An 18474-nucleotide genomic window follows, 5' to 3' on the forward strand; every position below is an offset into this window, starting at 1 on the left:
AAGCACATGTAAAGAAAATCCGTGTTTGGAAAATGTATTACAAGAACAAGGCTCCTTTCTACGTTAATACACAATGTATGCCTATCCACCTCCTGTTTTTGATATGTATTGTTGCAGATGCCAATTCTTTATCTTTAGTTCATAGTTGAGTTACACTTTGATGAAACTACTTTCTTCTCCTCTGTAGTTGTGATGATATATAGGTGAATTGTTTGTTAACTGGAGTCTTGAAGAAGGAAGGCTCTTTTCATTTATTTCAACAGCTCCAGGTTACCTAGGTTACATTTCATCATTTTAGTCGAAGAGGTTTTTTGTGTCACTCTAGCTAGTTCTGGAAAAAATTCTGTATGTTGCAGCTTTTATGACAGTAAAATATTTCAACACATGTTGGCTTTCAATTCCAAATGGTCCTTTTATTACATATCTAAAAATAATGTGTGTGGTTTCTGACTCTAATGTGCTATTCACCCCTTTGCACTAAATTGGTATTTCTGATAAGTTCGATTACTATGAACAATGAGACAGATGTATCAAGCCTTTCTGCGTTCGCAAACGGGCCGATTTGCAGAATTGGCCCATTTGCGAGCGCAAAAAATGTTTTTCCGATGTAGCAAACCCAATTTTGCGTTTCATTCAGTAACCTGTTACTGAATTGCAAAAAGGGTTTGCGATTCGGGATTAGGAAGGGGCGTGTTTAGGTTGTCCCTTCCAAATTCCGAATCGCATCTGTATGCATGAATGTTTTGTGACCGTAAATGCGGTTGCAAAACATTCGCATTGTACCACCTACTTCAAGTATGTGGTAAACGATTTGCAAATGGGAAGGGACCCCTTCTCGAAGGGACCTCTTCCCCTTTGTGAATGTTTGTAAAAAACATTTTTAAGAGCAGGCAAAATAAAAAGAAAACGTTTCATTTTTCTTTTTGTAAAGCAGCCCGTTTTCCTTCAAGGAAAACGGGCTGCTTTACAACAACAAAAATTGCTTTATTTAAAAGCAATCACAGACCTGGTGGTCTGCTGATCTCAGCAGGCCACCATCCCTGTCATTTTTTGCAATCCCTAGGTGCTCGCAAATTGCAACCTACCTCATTAATATTTATGAGGTAGGTCATTTGCGACCCCCTAGGAATCACAAAAAGTGTACTACACACCTTCATACATGCCATTTTGCGATTTACTAACTGCGAATCCGAGTGATTCGCAATTAGGAAATGGCAAAATGGTAACTTCATACATCTGGCCCCATGTCCTTAGGAGTGAATAGTGATGCTAACAGAATAGCTTACCTTTGTGTCATAATGATAAATAAAATGACATCATATGCATGCCACAAGCATAGCTATATAGGATCTCTACAACTTGAAACACAGGGACTGAGCCTGGTGTTGCGCAAATGTCAAAGCTGCCGCGCTGGAAATGAGAGTTAATCTAGGTTTGAGGCCCCTACTCTGCCCCTGATTATGTACTAGTCCACTAATCACAGTCTTTGGTCTGTTCCTTCTTCACTGTTTAGACTGTGAGCAGAGACTCCAGACTCTTGGCAGGAACTGCTATAAGCATGTTGGCCAACACAGCTCCGAAGCCTGAATGTGGAGCCGCAGCCATGCGGAATCTCTTCCAGTACATGAGAGCAGGTGAGAACAACAAGGATAGGCCTGCTGTGGTGTAGTGTTCCAGCACTGTCTGGCTCTGAGCAAAGGCGAGGGTTTTAAGGTCTCAGAAGGGGAGTTAAGAGGCACTGGATTACGGTAGAGAAATGGAGCGTCTGAGTTCTTCTGAGTTTAAAATGCAGAAGCGAAAAGTGTCTCTGGCCAATAATCTTCTTCCTGAGGGGTAGGACAATGGGAGATGGTACATGATCGACTATACTCTTGGGACTTGAAATCCTGGCATTGTGGTTGAATTTCGTCCCCATGGAGTATGGTGGATGGAGGTGAATGGACCTTTTTTGTGTGCCACATGGTGTTGGGTGAGTCATGAGCGGTGCTCGGCTCTTGTTTACTACTTTGGTGTCCCAAACGCGCTTTGTATTTTTCTCCAGCTCGACTGTAGTTGATAGATCTAGGCACCACCAGACCCGCCTGATCTCAATGATGATTCCTGTAAATTTAGCTCAGACAGATTGATCTGTGCCCTTTAGCCTAATTTGTAGCTTTGGATCAGGTGCAGGGGAGCTGGAGTTTGGAGAGCTGAAAACTGCAGTCTCTGTGAAGTGCTCAGATGGTCTGGAGAAGCTGGCGCTTACCTGGGGCCTGGTGTCCTGCGGCCGGAATGAAATCCTGATCTGCGAGCTGGGAGGATCCGGGAGCCAGGTAGGTCTCAGGTCAGTCTTGCTCTGGAGATAAACGAAGCAGTAAGGATCTTGTAACTTTCATCAGACACCTCTCAGCACACTAGGGATATGGGGGCAATGGCACTGCCAAGGTGATCTGTAGGAAGGAAGGTTGTTCGCGGGAGGGGCTTCAATTGCTGATGATGCTGCTCTGAGAGTATTGTGTTTTGCCCATCAGGTCTGTCTGCTGGTTGATGTGCTCTTCCCCGTGGTGATAGCCCTGTCTGGAGAGACGACAAAATGTCATTATCACTGTTTTCAAGGTGAGTGGATTCGTTCACCTCCGTAGTCGAGATTAAGATACTGTGAATATTTAGGAAGAACGTTTTTTAAGAATTCTGAGATTAAATTGATTTTTGTTAATCCCAGTGCTATTAATGGACATATCTGAGTGGTTTTGAATGGTAGTGCATGGCGATTGCGGACATGAGAACATTGTCAACTTCTAAAATTGAAACCGAGTCCACTAATGACAAATGTATTTAGTTCTGGGGTTGGCACACCTGGGAAAGGCTTTAAAATCCCACATAATGGATTGTGTCCACTAATGATAGCTTTATAAAGGGTTGAGATTGGCCAGGGCGGTACCACTGATTTGCAATTTATGCATCAATTTGGTAGCCTAGTTGAAATTACCAAGGTTATGACAAGTGTGTTGGGATCTCTTCTGGCTCATGCTCCATTCTACTTTGGAGTGTTTACTGTATTGGTTCTATTCTGTTCTGTTCTGGGTCCGGCAGTTGCTGCCGGGACTCGGAGGTTGCGTCCACGAATAAACTAAGCTCCATTACCTGATAGTGTCTTCCTTTCAAAGTTGATTTGAAACAAGATTCAAATTTCCAGAACAAAGGATGACTATTCTGAGGGAAAACTGACCCAGCTATTTAGGGTATTTCCCCATGTCAGGGTGTCTCTCTGAAAACCTAAACCGATTGAATACCCTCCGTAAACGTATTGGCGTCTGTATTGTGATTTGTTGAGCTTCGCGCAGTTTTTAAGTGCTAGAGCATGCTGGGGTTTTAGGGAGTCCTGTTTTTAGGTGTCCAAATGGTAATTCTTTGAACCCCCCTATCTCAGTGTTCTCCCTGTGGCTGCAGCGTGTTCAGGAGAACGCACCGGAGATCTGGCAAGTCAGGAAGACTCGTCTCTTTGACCTGAACTCTGAGCTGATGCAGAACGTGGCTCAACTCCTCTGGAGCAACTCCGAGAAACCGGTAACTTGCCTCTCCTGCTTGTCCATACCCAACAGGGCACTTGGCTGACTCTCCCAGCCTTGTAAATAATGTTGTAGAAGATTTTTCATTTCCGAAATTGTTGTGTAAAGGGCCTTTTGAATATTAGAAAAAAAAATCTTGATTTAATACTAGCAAATTAATCCAAAAAGCAACAAAAATGTGAGGCCATACACCATGGCAGCACCCATGGCAGTGAACAGTAAAAAAAACAGCAGCTCTGTGTAATAGTGTCTTAGTTTGAAATGCATATATAAAAAAAGCTACCTTGGTAAAACAGATCCCTGTCCCAAGTGCATGTGTAGATCTCAATTCTTCATGGCCCTGCAGCCACGACACGCTCCAGCCTTAGCATATAAGTTGAACTCCTTCCCAAGGTGTTAGTTTCCTTTTATTTAGTACTTGCTACTTCAGTATATGCTCTTTCAAGTCCTAATAAGTAGCAGGTGCTACTATCATCCCACTCGTTGGTACTCATTTTATCAACAATATTTGCATTAGCGCCTCTGTAAGCCTTGCCAGAAGTCAAACCTGCTCATTCAATGAGCAATCCTACCGGATGTGTGCAGGATGCTCTGTTAATGATATATCATGAGGCAATGATGGGTCATAGAAGGGGGCAGTGGGAGGAAAAGAGTGGAAAGACATATATGAATAGTTCTTTGCTTTGTCTCCGTGCAGGCTGAAGGAACTTCTGAGTTCGTCCTCCGCTCCTTTCACCATTACTTGAAGACATACTGTTTGGAGTGTGATCACTTTGGGGACACCGAGAAACCACTCTACAAAGAGTTTCTACAGAGGATAGCGGTTATTCCATGGCAAGTGAAAGCAAGATATGCTCCGCTTTGTGCCCTGCTGCCCTTTGCGGGTCCTGACATGGTGAGTGGCTTGAGTGTGAGAAAAACCAACATGTCAGGAAGTGAGGAAGATACAGGGTGCAGGCCTATCCTGACCATCCGCACTTCGCTGGTGCAACACGGCTCAGTGCGTTGATGCCCTTAGGTTTAGTGCACTCAATAAATTCAATTTCATTAATTCATTCATTCCACTGAGTCCTGCTCTGCCTTAACCTGTAGCTATAGCATTGATTGGTGGGTCATGCACGCTGCTTGATCTGCAAGGACATCTGCCCTGCCTACAGTAGATCACTCCTGCTCTGCTAGTGAAACTCAGTAATACTCGCCCACTGTCGCTTGGGGCACCATACGCATCTTGACCAATGCTCTATGGACAGTTGTACTGTGTTGAAATCTCTCTTTTTGCTAGTTTTGCTGTATACAATACCACCTACAGATATAAGTCCTTGGGACAAAATTATTTGCCACTTAAATGTACCTCTTTTCTTTCCAGGTTCTTGAGTTCTATTCAGAGCTCCCCGAGCATATCTTGAGCTGCCTGACCACCAACTATCTAGGCCCACTGGCCTCTGATGTCTACAAGACCACCCTCCAGCTCCAGCGCAAAGCATGGTCAACAGGCGCAAGCAGACCCTCTGAGCTAGAGCTGGCTCACCGGTGGGCTCGCTGCTGGCTGCCAGTCCTTTCCCAGGCTTTAACCTCCCTCTCGCCGCTCTTGCAAAGGAACGCCTCAAACTACCTCCTTGGACAGACACTAAGAACATTCCCGAGGTCCTACGATCTGCTTGCCCAAGACTTCCAAGGTACAGACGCCTCTTCACTTCGCGCATGGACCTCACTGTTGAATTCTGTAAAGATGACCAGTGGGGCCATGCCAGCGGATGAGCAGGCCCTGGAGCGGCTGAGTCTATGCATCCACGCTGCAGACGAGGCTGTGCGCTTGTCAGCCATTGGCCTTCTGTGCTGCAGCCCCAGAACCAATCAAACGTTGTCAGAAACCGAGATCCGGTTGCTTCAGGAGTGCCTCCCTCTAAGTCTAAACTGCGACTCGTCCGGGTTCCGGCAGCTGCTCCAGGCCTGTGTGAAGAAGGCCCTGGTCCGTCTGAGGGACAGCTGCCTGGCCAGTCTGCGCGCTCGCAAGGGTAAAACCTCCAAAGAACAAGCAAGATGTCCAGATGGAGCGCTTTCTCAGGGAATAGGTGAGTATGCATCTAGTAGAGTACGTCTAAAGACTTCACAACATGCATTCAGCAGCAATCCTGTTATCACCCACACACTGAATAGCACTGACTCAGCTCAAGTTCCATCTGAATATTGCTGGTCATCTAATGAATATGTCCTCTCTGCTTCAATAGATTTTATGGCATGGATAGAGTTCTGTTTTTTAAGGTTATGCACAATTTGTTTTGTTTATTTCTACGTAACTTAACTGGCCTGTGGTAGTAGTCCTTGTAATGCACAAAAGAGTGGTTGGCTGAAAACGTCTATCGTTGTTTTCTTTTGCACTTCCCGTTTAGTGAAAACTATAGAAAGACCTAGCAAAAGTTAAAATGTTTACATGTCAGTACTCTGTGACGAAAGAGCCCTGTCATTTTTGCTCCCATAATTGTGTGCAGTACACATGGAGAAAAAGAGAGAGGGTGACCAAACCGCCACTACACTTACTGACCAAGTCACTCAAGCCCACACCCTCAAAACGACCTGCACATGGGTGGGCTCAGGGAACCAATAGCTGCACCGTTCCTGTCCACAGGTTCCTCGCATGAACCTTCTCTCCAGACTTGGTCTGAAAACTTTTGAGCAATGAGAATCGATAACTCAACCTCTGGCAGGGCTGGATCGTAATGCTGCTGCAGGCGCTTGTCATGAACTCTTTTCTGCGCTTCACTGATTCCAGATCAGGTGCTGCATTTGGGTTCTCTCTGTTCTCTCTTCATGTTTTCCAAGTTATTTTAAATATTTGTTTTCTGAAATAGCCACCTTCAAAGATGTTGTGATTTAAACCCTAACCCTCTCCTGGAATATTGGTTGACACATGTCTGTCACAGACCTTCTTGCAAAGGCTTTGTTGCTTGTACCCTATGCATAATACAGTCATTCATAAAATATAGTCTTTCATGACATATCAAAGCCACCAGTGAACGTGAGGTACAAATCCTCTGCCTCTCAGCGACTAAAGCACCTAATCTAAATCAAAGCTCTGTCAGACTCCTGCCACTTTGGAGATATCCCCTTTTCATAAGGAGCTCAACACAAAACAAAAAGAACTCCTCTTTACCTGTATATACAACCTCAAGTTAGCCTTCTTCCACCTTACAATTCAAGCTGCAGCTACAGACATTTCATAGAGTTTTTAAATTCCAGAGTTCTATCATGGCTACTTCAACCTCAGACCACCTGTTTCCTTTCTTTCTCTTCCTCTGGAACTAACAGTGACAGTCGAAACGCGAACACCCTAGAAAGTCGAGAAACTGGTCTCTTTGGGTTCTGCACTCGGTGGCATCGAATTCTACTCCTGTACTTGAGTAAACGGTGCCAGTGTTAGAATTACCACCTATACCCTGCAGGTATCTCAAGAAGCGAACTGCAGACTGTCTCCTCAAAAACGAACTGCCAGACATAAAAATGTATTTGCCTTTGAGCTGTTTTCCCGATTTCTGTATTGCTTATGGTCTTTTGGGTTTCCTGAATGCAGTCAATCCAGGAATGAAGATGACAGCAATGCTTTGTTGAATGTCTTCCTTTTAAAGATTTGGATTCAGGAGTGTCTATGTAATGCAAAGTTCATATTGGATCGATACCTCCAGTGAAGGGGTTTGTGCTTTGCAGAAGAGCACCCTACCTCCTTTGATAAGTAGAGATACTTTGCGGCTGAGCTATAGAAAATAGCAGAAGTTCTAGAGTTTACTGTTGCACTTAAAATAAGTTAAAGCTTTAAAGGGAACATCTTTACAGATATTGTAGCAGAGAAACAGCAGAGTAAAAAAATTCTGCCTTTCGATGAGTCCGATTGTGACAGTGGAGATAGCATGGACAAAAACTCATTTCATCTAGTGTGTTGCCAGATAATCAGAAAGGAGCATGTGCAGCATGTTAATTAACAAGAGAAGACATTGCAAACTGATAGCTACAAATCAGCAACATTTCCAAAGAGGCACATCTATACTAGAATGGGGTCCTCACCTATCTGTTGAGTCAATGGCCTCCAGTAGGTAAAAAAAAAACCTTGTATAAAAAACCTAGAACATGGAGTGGAATTCCTGCCCTTAGCAGCCTTAGCCATGTGCTCATGAATAGTTTCATGCTGCAGAAGAATTATGTTACTTACCTGAAGTAATAGATTTGCTTCTTGAGCCTATTCTAGATTCACTCCCATGCCTCCCACATTCTTTAAAAAGTGCATCAGGAAAAAATTAAATCACCCTCATAATCTTTGAAGAAAACACATTTGAAAATGGTTGAGTATTGTGTGATGATGTTTGACGTCACCAGGAGCACATAGACGCAAACATGTATTTCGTCAGGCATGTTTTTGTGGATCCAAGCATTGCATGTGGATCTGTAAAAGTCTCAGGCTCAGAACTATTGTTACTGGCAAGTAGCTTGTTTCTTTTCTCTCTGGTGTAGATTTTGTTGAGTGGCTGATGGAGCTCATCGTCTTCTCGTTGAGGCCGGCTTCGAACTTCCAGCGGCGGAAGACTGCTCTGCTTCTCATGTCCGCTGTGTTGGAGACCTGCACGGATAGCTGGTGTCCTGAAAGGAAGAAGGGACAGCCTCCACGTGAGTGACTGGCCAACCTAACCTCTCTCTCTCTATATATCTTTAACACCAGCTAGTGGAGGGGCAGGCTCACACTGACCATTGGACCTAACTAATGTGCAGTGGTAACTGATGAACACTCATACAACACCTCTAGTGATACCTGGTACACTGTGACCAGTGGAAACGAGGCTAGCCCACCATACGAGTGAAGGAGAAATACATTGTAAAACAGAAATGTATAGATGCCTGTCTCCTAGAGCACCCTCAAGAAAGGGGCACAGGACAGTCAGATACTTCAGCATAATGGCAGGCACTGAAATGTCTGCTGGAAGGGTTCTGTTCAGCTGTCTTTGGAAAACATTATCCTTTCCACTGCAATCATAACCTGGTCTCCAGCATCTCAGAAAGCAAATAATCAAATTTTATTTTATTTTCAGCTCATCCAAGTTTAGTTTATTTATTACACTGAAATATATAAGCAGATGATATAGATCTGTACAGTAATGCTGAACATGAAGTATTTCCAGTGTTTTTGGATTAGATGACAATGAATTAATGTTTCAGCAATCGTGTTCATACTAGCGCACAGGTGTTTTTAGTGGGATTAGTAGTGCCAGCTGTTTTATCGCAAGCCGCACCAATACCAGCCACGTGACCTTAAAAGAAAGACAGACACACACACCACCAAAAAAGGAATCGAAGCCCGAAAACACAATGACAAAGGTCACCATTGAGATATGTGTTCTGTCACGGATAAGACAAAGGTTACACTTGTCCTTTAAGCAGAGAGAGCGGATCCATCTCAATCTGTCATCTGTAGTGTTCGGGAATTCGGGTTTAAGCTCAGACAGGCTGTACTCTAGTGCAATAAGGCTCAGTTTTACCCCCAGTGGGCTCCTATTTAGGTCGAAGCCTACCAGACAGTGCAGATGTCTGCGTTGCTAACGACTTCTTGTGGGTATTCTGAAAGTTCCCTGGGAATGCACTCCCCCTTTGCTGACCAATCGCTTTGTGGTTTGTAACTTACAGTTGCTTGCTTTCTATTTGCTGGCTTTATTTGTTTTAGGCTGTCCAGCTTGAGTTCCTCCATCTGATGGAGCGTTGCTTGTTTACTGTATCCTTCTGAGTGCTCATTTTCATTAGAAATGCCTTTAAATCTTGTTTTTATCTTGTCACCTTTTAGGTGCAGTCAAAGACAGAGATCAAATGTCAGGCTCTGTCTTCTGAGGGAGCTTGGTGTTTACTTTTCTTTCTCTGACTTCAAAGTTAGACGATGTATGTGACAGTCTTGCTGTGAAATGAGCAACTATATTTCTAGCATGCAACATAAATAAACTGTGCCAATATTTCAGCATATATCAGAATTTGAAAAGTGCAAATTACGTTTATTTCTATGTAACTCTGAAGGGGGAAGGTACAAATATTTGAATTAAATCAAAAATACATAAATGCACTAGGTGATGACACATTATTGTTTCTGTACAGTAAAATGGTATGGTTGTGCAAATGTAATGGTCATTTCAATTGAAAATGTGTTGTCTGTAATGGCACTATGCTACCAGACAATGTATTCTCCACTCTACGTCACTCCACTCTAGCAACTCCACACTGCACCACTCCACTCTAGCCACTCCACTCTACACCACTCCGCTCCACTCCATTCTACGCCATGCCACTCCACACTACGTCCATCCCCTCCTCCCCAATCTACCTCACTCCACCCCAATATATCCTACTCCACCCCATTCTATCCGACTCCACCCCATTCTATCCGACTCCACCCCAATCTATCCAACTCCACCCCAATCTATCCAACTCCACCCCATTCTATCCAACTCCACCCCAATCCACCCAACTCCACCCCAATCTATCCCACTCCACCCCAATCTATCCCACTCCACCCCAATCTATCCCACTCCACTTCAGTCTACCCCAATCCACTCGACCCCAATCTAGCCTTCTCCACTCTACCCCAATGTACCCCACGCCACTCTAACCCACTCCACCCCAATCTAACCCATTCCACCCCACCCTACTCTACCCCACTCAGTCTACCCCGCCCCACTCCAATCTATCCCACTCCAATGTGCACCCCTCCAATCTACCCCACTCCAGCCTAATCTACTCCAATCCACCCACCTCAAACCCACTCCACCCCTCTTTACCCCTTCCCACTCCAATTTACTGTGCTCCAATCTATCCCACTCTAATCTACACAACCTCGCCCCACTCAGCTCTACCTCACTCCACTCTGCCCAATCCATTCCAATCTACCACACTCAAATCTACCCAATCCATCCCAATCTGCCCTATTCCACTCTACTTCACCCCAATGTCCAGACTCCAATCTACCCCACTCCTCAAACTACCCAACCTACTCCAATGTACCCCTTTCCAGTGTACCCCACTCCAATCTACCAAACTCTACTCCAATTCATTCGAAACTCTCACAATCTACCCCAGTCTACCCCAGTCCACTCAAATCTACTCCACTCCACTTCGATCCACCCCAATCTATCCCACTCCACCCACACAAATCTACCCCACTCCTCTCCAATCTGCACCACTCTACCTCAATCTACCCCTAATGCACCCCACTGTACCCCAATCTAGCCATCTCCACTCCAATCTACCCCCACTCAAATCTACCCCAGTCTAACCTACCCCACTCCAGCCCAATCTTCTCCAATCCACCCAACTAAAGCCCACTCCACCCCTCTCTACCCCACCCTTCTTTACCCCTTCCCACTCCAATTTACCCTGCTCCAACACATCCCAGACCAGTCTACCCCACTCCACTGAACTCTACCTCACTCCACTCTGCCCCTCTAAATTCCAATCTACCACACTCCATTCTACCCAATGCACCCTACAGCCAATATACTCCACTCCACATCACCCCAATATACGACTCCAATCTACCTCACTTCTCCTCAGACTACCCCACTCTACTCCAATCTACCCCTTTCCAGTGTACACCACTCCACTCCACTCTCCCACACTCCCCTCGTCTACTCCAATCCACCACACTCTACCCCAGTCCACGCACATCTACTCCACTCTACTTCAATCTACCCCAATATACCACACTCCACTCTACCTCATCCCACTCCAGCCCACCCCACCCACCTTCCTTCATGATAGGGTAAAACAGTCATAGGGCAATAATAAGAAGACATCTGATCCCCTGGCCTTGTCAAGAAAGCACGGTTGGGTGCAAAGTTTACTGAATGATCTGGCCAATGCCCTCATCCACAATACCATGGGCCACCATGAGTTAAAATCACCTTCAATTTTTCAGTCTTTCGTCTTTGACCAGGTTGGGTTTCGATGAAGCACTCTCAAGGATTTACATGAACAGAATTTGCATACTATTTTTTCATTTCCCGTAGAGCAAAAAGATATTGCACCTGTTCCTTTAATGCAGTGAGTATATGGATTCCTCAAGCAGGTTCACTTTAGATTAACTATTTTTGCCCCATGTGTGCCAGACCTGTCTGGTATACAGACTTAAAGTCAATGCGCATTGGCCATTCATTTGTCTATCCGTGCATCCTCGTCTTCTCCAGGCAATAAGGGGATCTTTTCCCATAAATGGCCGAAGCATTCTTGGCATGCCGCCAATGGTGGTGCCATGATATGTAGGTTACATGAGTGTTAATAAAAGGTGGATGCAGAGGGGTGGAGTTTTGGTGAGCATGGTGGGGGGCAGAAATAGTAAAGGTTGTTTCCCTGTTTTTCATTAAATACAGTAGAAAGATGTTTGAGGACGTATGTGTTAGTAAGAGGTACTGGTGGGTGCAGGGGATTTCACCCTTAACATACAGAATTTATTTTCAAGCCTTTTTAATGGAGGAACATGAACATTTGTAGGTCAGATTTGACCAAGGTTAGAGGCAAGGAGCTTTGGGATTCTGTATTTAAAGGTGAAATGATGTTAGTTGTTGTTGCATGCATAGTTAAAAAAGATTGTGTAATAGATGGCTAGATTAATTTTAATTTTCGAATTGTGAGCATCTCAGAGTTGTTTTCACATTTTTAGTGCCCAAAGCACACCATACATTTAATTGTATTCATTTAAATGTGTTGCCTCCCACAATTTTGCTTGGAATGCCTTTACAGATTTCCCTGTTCATTATCCCCACCATGATGGAATTGGTAAGTGGGTTGATCAGGCTATGAAACTCAAGTATGCAGACTAGCTAAGATTTGGGAAATTTACAAAGTTCTTCCAAGATTGTTGTTTGCTTTGTTTGAGCGGAGACTCTTGCATGTGAAATTAAGGGTATGTTTTGGCAGCTGGTATTTCTACTAGCCCTGACTTTAACTTGATAGAGCGTTGAGCTTTTCCAACATCAACATGATATTGACAGACAACCCCCTCCCCTTCTCAAATACAACTCTCCCTTCTGTTTTCTTCAAAGATGTAATCTGTGACTGGTCCAGGGCTCTGAAAGGAAGGGCTACTTAATTTTACCTGAAGTCCACCAGTGTTGATGTCTTTTATAGATTCAAAGTTGATCTAACTTTCACCCAAGTGAGATGACTAGCTGGACATTGCTGCACTGTGCGGTATGGGATTCAAACAAGGCCACCGGGAGCAGGACCTTACTTCCTCGCTGTGTTAGTGTTAGAACCAAAATGTTGTGGGTGGCCTAATAATGTATTCTTCATCTACTCTGTGAATTTGTTAATGATGACTCCATCCTGATCAGTGGAAATATTTGAAAACATGTGAAGCTCTTTAAGATATCAATGCTTGAGAACTGTATTTTTGCATAAATACGTTTTGTATATCCATCCCTTCGTACCTTACCCCACAAATGTTTTTGTGTATAGAACATGTATCCTGAAGCTAGAGGCATCCATAATGTACACACACTTCAAAAGTGTACCAACAGAATAAACGTTTCCTAGGATGCAAACTTAGATTTGTGGGGAGCTTCTCATCACATGTGGGTTATGCACATCATATATGTAAGCTATGATAGCTGGCATTCCTATAGTGATGTTTTCACATAATAAAATAAAATTCTCCAAAGCATGCATACAACCTGCGCTTAACCTCAAAACATAGGGGACATGCACACATACAAGTGCACAGATGAATGCATTTGATTGAACCTGAAAACTTGTCTTCGATGTCCCCCTTTGGTTCGCTTGGAGGTTTACAGAATATCACACAAGGTATATTTACAGACAGTGAATCTATATGAGATAATTTACATAGCCCATGGATATATCACACAAGTCGCGCTGCAGCTTCTAAAATAAAACAGCTGTACAGGATGCAGATTATTTTAAACATAATCCATCGTTAATATTTCCTTCTTTCTTAAAAGCAGGCAAGAGCATAAGCCGGCTCTGTAAGTGGAGAAATCCTACTGTTGTTCCAGCAGCCCACCTAGCCAGTGTGTTTCAAGCACTCTTCATCTGGAGTGCATTGGCGCCTGCCTGGGTGGCCTGAAAAGCTGCCCCGGTGCCCGCATCTGGGACTTTTTCTGGAGACCCCTGATGTGCACAGATCTGAAGTCAGCATGTGTTACATGGGAAGAAGAGCACTTTGTCCAACTTCACTGCCTCCAGAAAATTTTACTGCATAAAAAGCCAGATGTTAGGGTTGTTCAGAGGTTTTAGAAAATGCCTGGTATTGCTAAATTTACCGGGCATCTTTCTAGGCCTAGGGTATGTGGCTAATAGTTTATTCAGTGACTTTCATGCGAGTGACTGAGCATGGGCACATAAACCGATTGTAGCTTCCTGATGGGCAGGACTCCTGTCATTCATGGATAAAGCCATGGGTGCATTCTTTTCCCTCTCGGGAGCCAATGATAGGTTTGTACATTTGTTCATGAAAGCAACGCCCAGGAGACCATGAGCAGACTCCATGGCCTGGTCCTTTGATTAAACAAAGCTGGGAGCTACTCACTTCACAAACATTTATACCTTGGTGGCATCCCACAGGTTTTGTGTTTTAAATGTATGTGCATGTCCAGTTGGAGCTCCTCAGTGAACTGCGAAATAAATATTGGGTCTGCAGGTATAGTTCCATAAATTCAAGGCACAATGTTTCTAAGTACGGTTGTCTCACTGGGTTACGGTTACCTAGCTTTAATTGGACTGTATATACAGTGTTGCGCTTATCTTCCTCTTCTAGCAGAGCTGCAGATGACAAAAACATGGTTTCCTGCTCCAATGATCCTTCTCTTTGTCTCAACACAGAAAACATGGCTGACCTGGTGAGATTTGCTAGACAGAGAGGATGCTGGGACTTCTTCTGCCGAACCAACTTACTGGCCCTGATGAGCTGCCTCCCTGACAGCACTAACGAGGTAAACTACTTGTCATCTGCCAACAACAAGTCCACTGCACAACTCTTGGCCTAATACACAAGATGATGTCTTTATTGCAAAACTTTCGAATCGCAAATCACAATTTACAAAAAGCCATTTTAGTCGAATTGGAAAGGTCTCTCCAAATTGCTAAATGGCTTTTGCAAGCAATTCCAATTTGCAAATAAGAGGGGGGCATTAATGGGGCATTCTCATCATGAATTGCAATTGCTTAGAATCGGTGGTTTTCTACCCCAGTTGCAGTAGCAAACCACTTAAGGGCGTATAACCAGTTTACATACTGGAAGTTTTTTTAATGCAGTCGGCAAGCCACAGGAGGGAGGCAGGGAATAGTTTTAGCACCCAAACAGCCCTCTCCTGATCTTGGTATGCCAATGAGTTGATGGCTTTTACATTTTCTTTGTCACCATTCTAGATTCGAGAGTTGGCAGCCGAGCTGCTCCTCCGGTATTTCTCGCTGTGCTTCCCTGAGTCACTGACATTGTCCATGTTTGAGCATGCCCAGGAGGCGATGTGCAACCCACGGGTGCAGGAGGCGGAGGCTGGGGCCGGGATGATGAAAATGGCAATGCAGTGGTACGTAGCAACTGTAGCGATCATCAGAGCTGTGCGAATGTGGAAACCTAAAAAACAATGTGCTGCTGTCACCTTCCCACCAGAAAACAAAGTGCCGCTCTCATCTTCCCACCAGAAAACAAAGTGCCGCTCTCACCTTCCCACCAGAAAACAAAGTGCTGCTCTCACTTTCCCACCAGAAAACAAAGGACCGCTCTCACCTTCCCACCATAACACTAAGGGCCGCTCTCACCTTCCCACCAGAAAACAAAGGGCCGCTCTAACCTTCCCACTAGAAAACAAAGGGCCGCTCTCCCCTTCCCATCAGAAAACAAAGGGCCGCTCTAACCTTCCCTCTGGAAAACAAAGGGCCGCTCTAACCTTCCCGGCAGAAAACAAAAGGCCGCTCTCACCCTCCCACCAGAAAACGAAGGGGCGCTCTCACCCTCCCACCAGGAAACGAAGGGCCGCTCTCACCTTCCCACCATAAAACAAAGGGCTGCTCTCACCTTCCTACCAGAACACAAAGGGCCGCTCTCACCTTCCTACCAGAAAACAAAGGGCCGCTCTAACCTTCCCACTAGAAAACAAAGGGCCGCTCTAACCTTCCCACTAGAAAACAAAGGGCCGCTCTCCCCTTCCCATCAGAAAACAAAGGGCCGCTCTAACCTTCCCAGCAGAAAACAAAAGGCCGCTCTCACCCTCCCACCAGAAAACGAAGGGCCGCTCTCACCCTCCCACCAGGAAACGAAGGGCCACTCTCACCTTCCCAGCAGAAAACAAAGGGCTGCTCTCACCTTCCCACCATAAAACAAAGTGCCGCTCTCATCTTCCCACCAGAAAACAAAGTGCCGCTCTCATCTTCCCACCAGAAAACAAAGTGCTGCTCTCACCTTCCTACCAGAAAACAAAGAGCGGCTCTCACCTTCCCACCATAAAATAAAGGGCCGCTCTCACCTTCCCACCATAAAACAAAGGGCCGCTCTCACCTTCCCACCATAAAACAAAGGGCTGCTCTCACCATCCTACCTGAAAACAAAGGGCCGCTCTGACCTTCCCAGCTGAAAAAAAAGTGTAGCTGTCACCTTACCACCCGAAAACAAAGTGCCGCTCTCTCCTTACCACAAGTACAGAAAGGGTACATATGCACTTCCACTTCCACCTGCTCCAGCAGTCTCTTTAACTCCCACTAGTGAGAGAGCCATGGTGGAAGGGAGAAGGGGAAGGAGAGGTTGTAATGCTGTATTTTCTACCTCTGCCTAATAGTCCTTGGATTGTTTACCCCAGGTTTCCATTTAAGGGAAAAGTTTGTGAAGTGATCCCATTCTTTGCATCTTTTCATTTTGATGTGTAAGAAAAGTCTGCCACGGACCTAGGGCCCGATGTAGGTAATTCCGATTTACCGACTCTTAAATACCGAATCATACCGATTCGGTATTTAAGAGTCGGTAAATAGGAAGCAGGCAGATGTAGGTAATAAATTACCGATTCTGTACGATTCGGTATTTACCGAATCGGTAAATACCGAATCGCTATTTCCCCTTGATTCCTATGGGCCTTGAAGCCCATAGGAATCAAAGGGAAATACCGAATCGGTATTTACCGATTCGGTAAATACCGAATCCTGCAAGGGTGAACGGGGTGTCACTTTGACACCCTGTAGCACCCCAATTCCAGGCTTGTGTGTCATGTGGCACACATACATGCCCTAAGGGCATGTCTGTGTGTCACATGGCATAGGTGTACATGCACAGATGTGCATGTACATCTGAATTCGGTATTCTACCACCCAATTGTATTGGGTGGTAAAATACCGAATCCTGAAGGCCTGTAGCACTGTAAACAGTGCTACCTACATCTGGGATTTACTGAATTGGTTAAAATTACCGATTAGGTATTTTACAGAATCTGTAAATCTACCGATTCGGTAAATTTACCGATACTGTAAAATAATGGCCCCTACATCTCAATCACCAAATACCGGTCGGTTACGGCCGAATTCGGCCGTTACCGACCGGTATTTGGTGACCTACATCGGGCCCTTAGTCACTCCTTTCTCCATGAGGTCTAAGCTCAGGATGCAGCTGAGGACACCAGAGGAAGGGATGGTTGTGCTATAGGACATACTGTGGGGTGTACTGTTCATAACCCAGTGCTCATGGCCTTGTCCATAACTAGGCTTTCTGATTTCATATCTAGTTCAATGTCCGACCACACCAATGACCTGACCGAGTTGCATTTCATACCCGGTTCTGCTAAAGTCAATTAGTGCTAAAAAAGTCTCTGTCTCAAGGCATGTTCCTTCTTCACAGGCCTGCAGTCAGCAATAAAGCTCTGCAGAATGTGTGCCACTGCAAAGATTTGTTTTTGCACCAGCTGCAGGTTGAATGTTTTCATCCTGGCACAGATTAACTGGATTGGAAGTTGACAAAGTGAGTGCCAATGACTGGCCTCAAATGGCATCAACTACAACACATCAAGGCACAGTGAGTTTCTGGTGTGAGCTGCATGCACCAGAGTGAGTACTCTGACCACATCAGGGGTGCAGGGCAGAAGATTGCAGACTACCGATTGGGTAATGCCCAATCTCCCCAAAGAAGATCAAACAGGCATAAGTGGCTACTGGCTTGGAGGGCAGGGGTCACTGGTTAACCCTGGTAGCACATTTTGTATACCCATAGGTTGTAGGGGTGCCACCGAGGTTACTGACCCATCTTTTCTATACATTTCATAAACAGCGTGGTTTCTGATAGACCGTCTCGTCAATATGTCCTCAGGCATAGACCAGCCACATGGGGGTCAATTGTAAGATACAAGGAATTAAAGACCTTTTATATGTTGGTGGGTTCTTTAGTACCACATGCTGCAGATAGACCTCTTTGAAGCCAGCAATATTAAAGTGTGACGATGCATATGCGTTTGTAATAAGAATGAATTGGCTTGATATAGCACTTAATACCGCATATCATAGGCAGATACACCACCCACTTTAATGGTGATCAATGTATTGATCCTATGAATTATTAAAATAGTTGAGGCGGTGGTGTTATTATATGGTAAAAAAGCATGGTATGTAACATGCAAAAGTATCTTGCATAAGAAGGACCTACTCAAATAAAGTAAAAAGAAAATCGCATTTGTTATTCTGTGTTACATAATCATTAATAATTTTTAAAACGCATGCAGGAAAGACGGTAAATAGATTGCACAGAGAGAATTGAAACGGAGAATTGGCTATTATCAACGTTTTTAGGAGCACTGATGACCTATAATGAAATGACAACATTGTTTAAGGCGGTGATAATTAATAAATTAGATACTGTGAAAACAGAGAAAAGAAACCATTATGCTTCCAAGACTTCACTGCGGGAGTTACACTTGGT

General features: G+C 44.6%; 1 protein-coding gene across 1 annotated transcript in view; it reads left to right on the plus strand.

Moving 5' to 3' along the window:
• The window catches only part of LOC144792699 (tRNA (32-2'-O)-methyltransferase regulator THADA-like), a 194070-nt gene that overhangs the window by 38838 nt on the left and 136758 nt on the right, over nucleotides 1–18474 (plus strand). The window contains exons 7-15 of the mRNA XM_078667856.1: nucleotides 1514–1634; nucleotides 2164–2312; nucleotides 2511–2595; nucleotides 3410–3546; nucleotides 4246–4443; nucleotides 4915–5620; nucleotides 8049–8201; nucleotides 14406–14515; nucleotides 14952–15112. Coding sequence (XP_078523982.1) covers nucleotides 1514–1634; nucleotides 2164–2312; nucleotides 2511–2595; nucleotides 3410–3546; nucleotides 4246–4443; nucleotides 4915–5620; nucleotides 8049–8201; nucleotides 14406–14515; nucleotides 14952–15112 — 1820 coding nt within the window. The remainder of the gene's footprint in view (nucleotides 1–1513; nucleotides 1635–2163; nucleotides 2313–2510; nucleotides 2596–3409; nucleotides 3547–4245; nucleotides 4444–4914; nucleotides 5621–8048; nucleotides 8202–14405; nucleotides 14516–14951; nucleotides 15113–18474) is intronic.

This window comes from Lissotriton helveticus, chromosome 11 (assembly GCF_964261635.1).
Source record: "Lissotriton helveticus chromosome 11, aLisHel1.1, whole genome shotgun sequence".
NCBI classification, from domain to species: domain Eukaryota; kingdom Metazoa; phylum Chordata; class Amphibia; order Caudata; family Salamandridae; genus Lissotriton; species Lissotriton helveticus.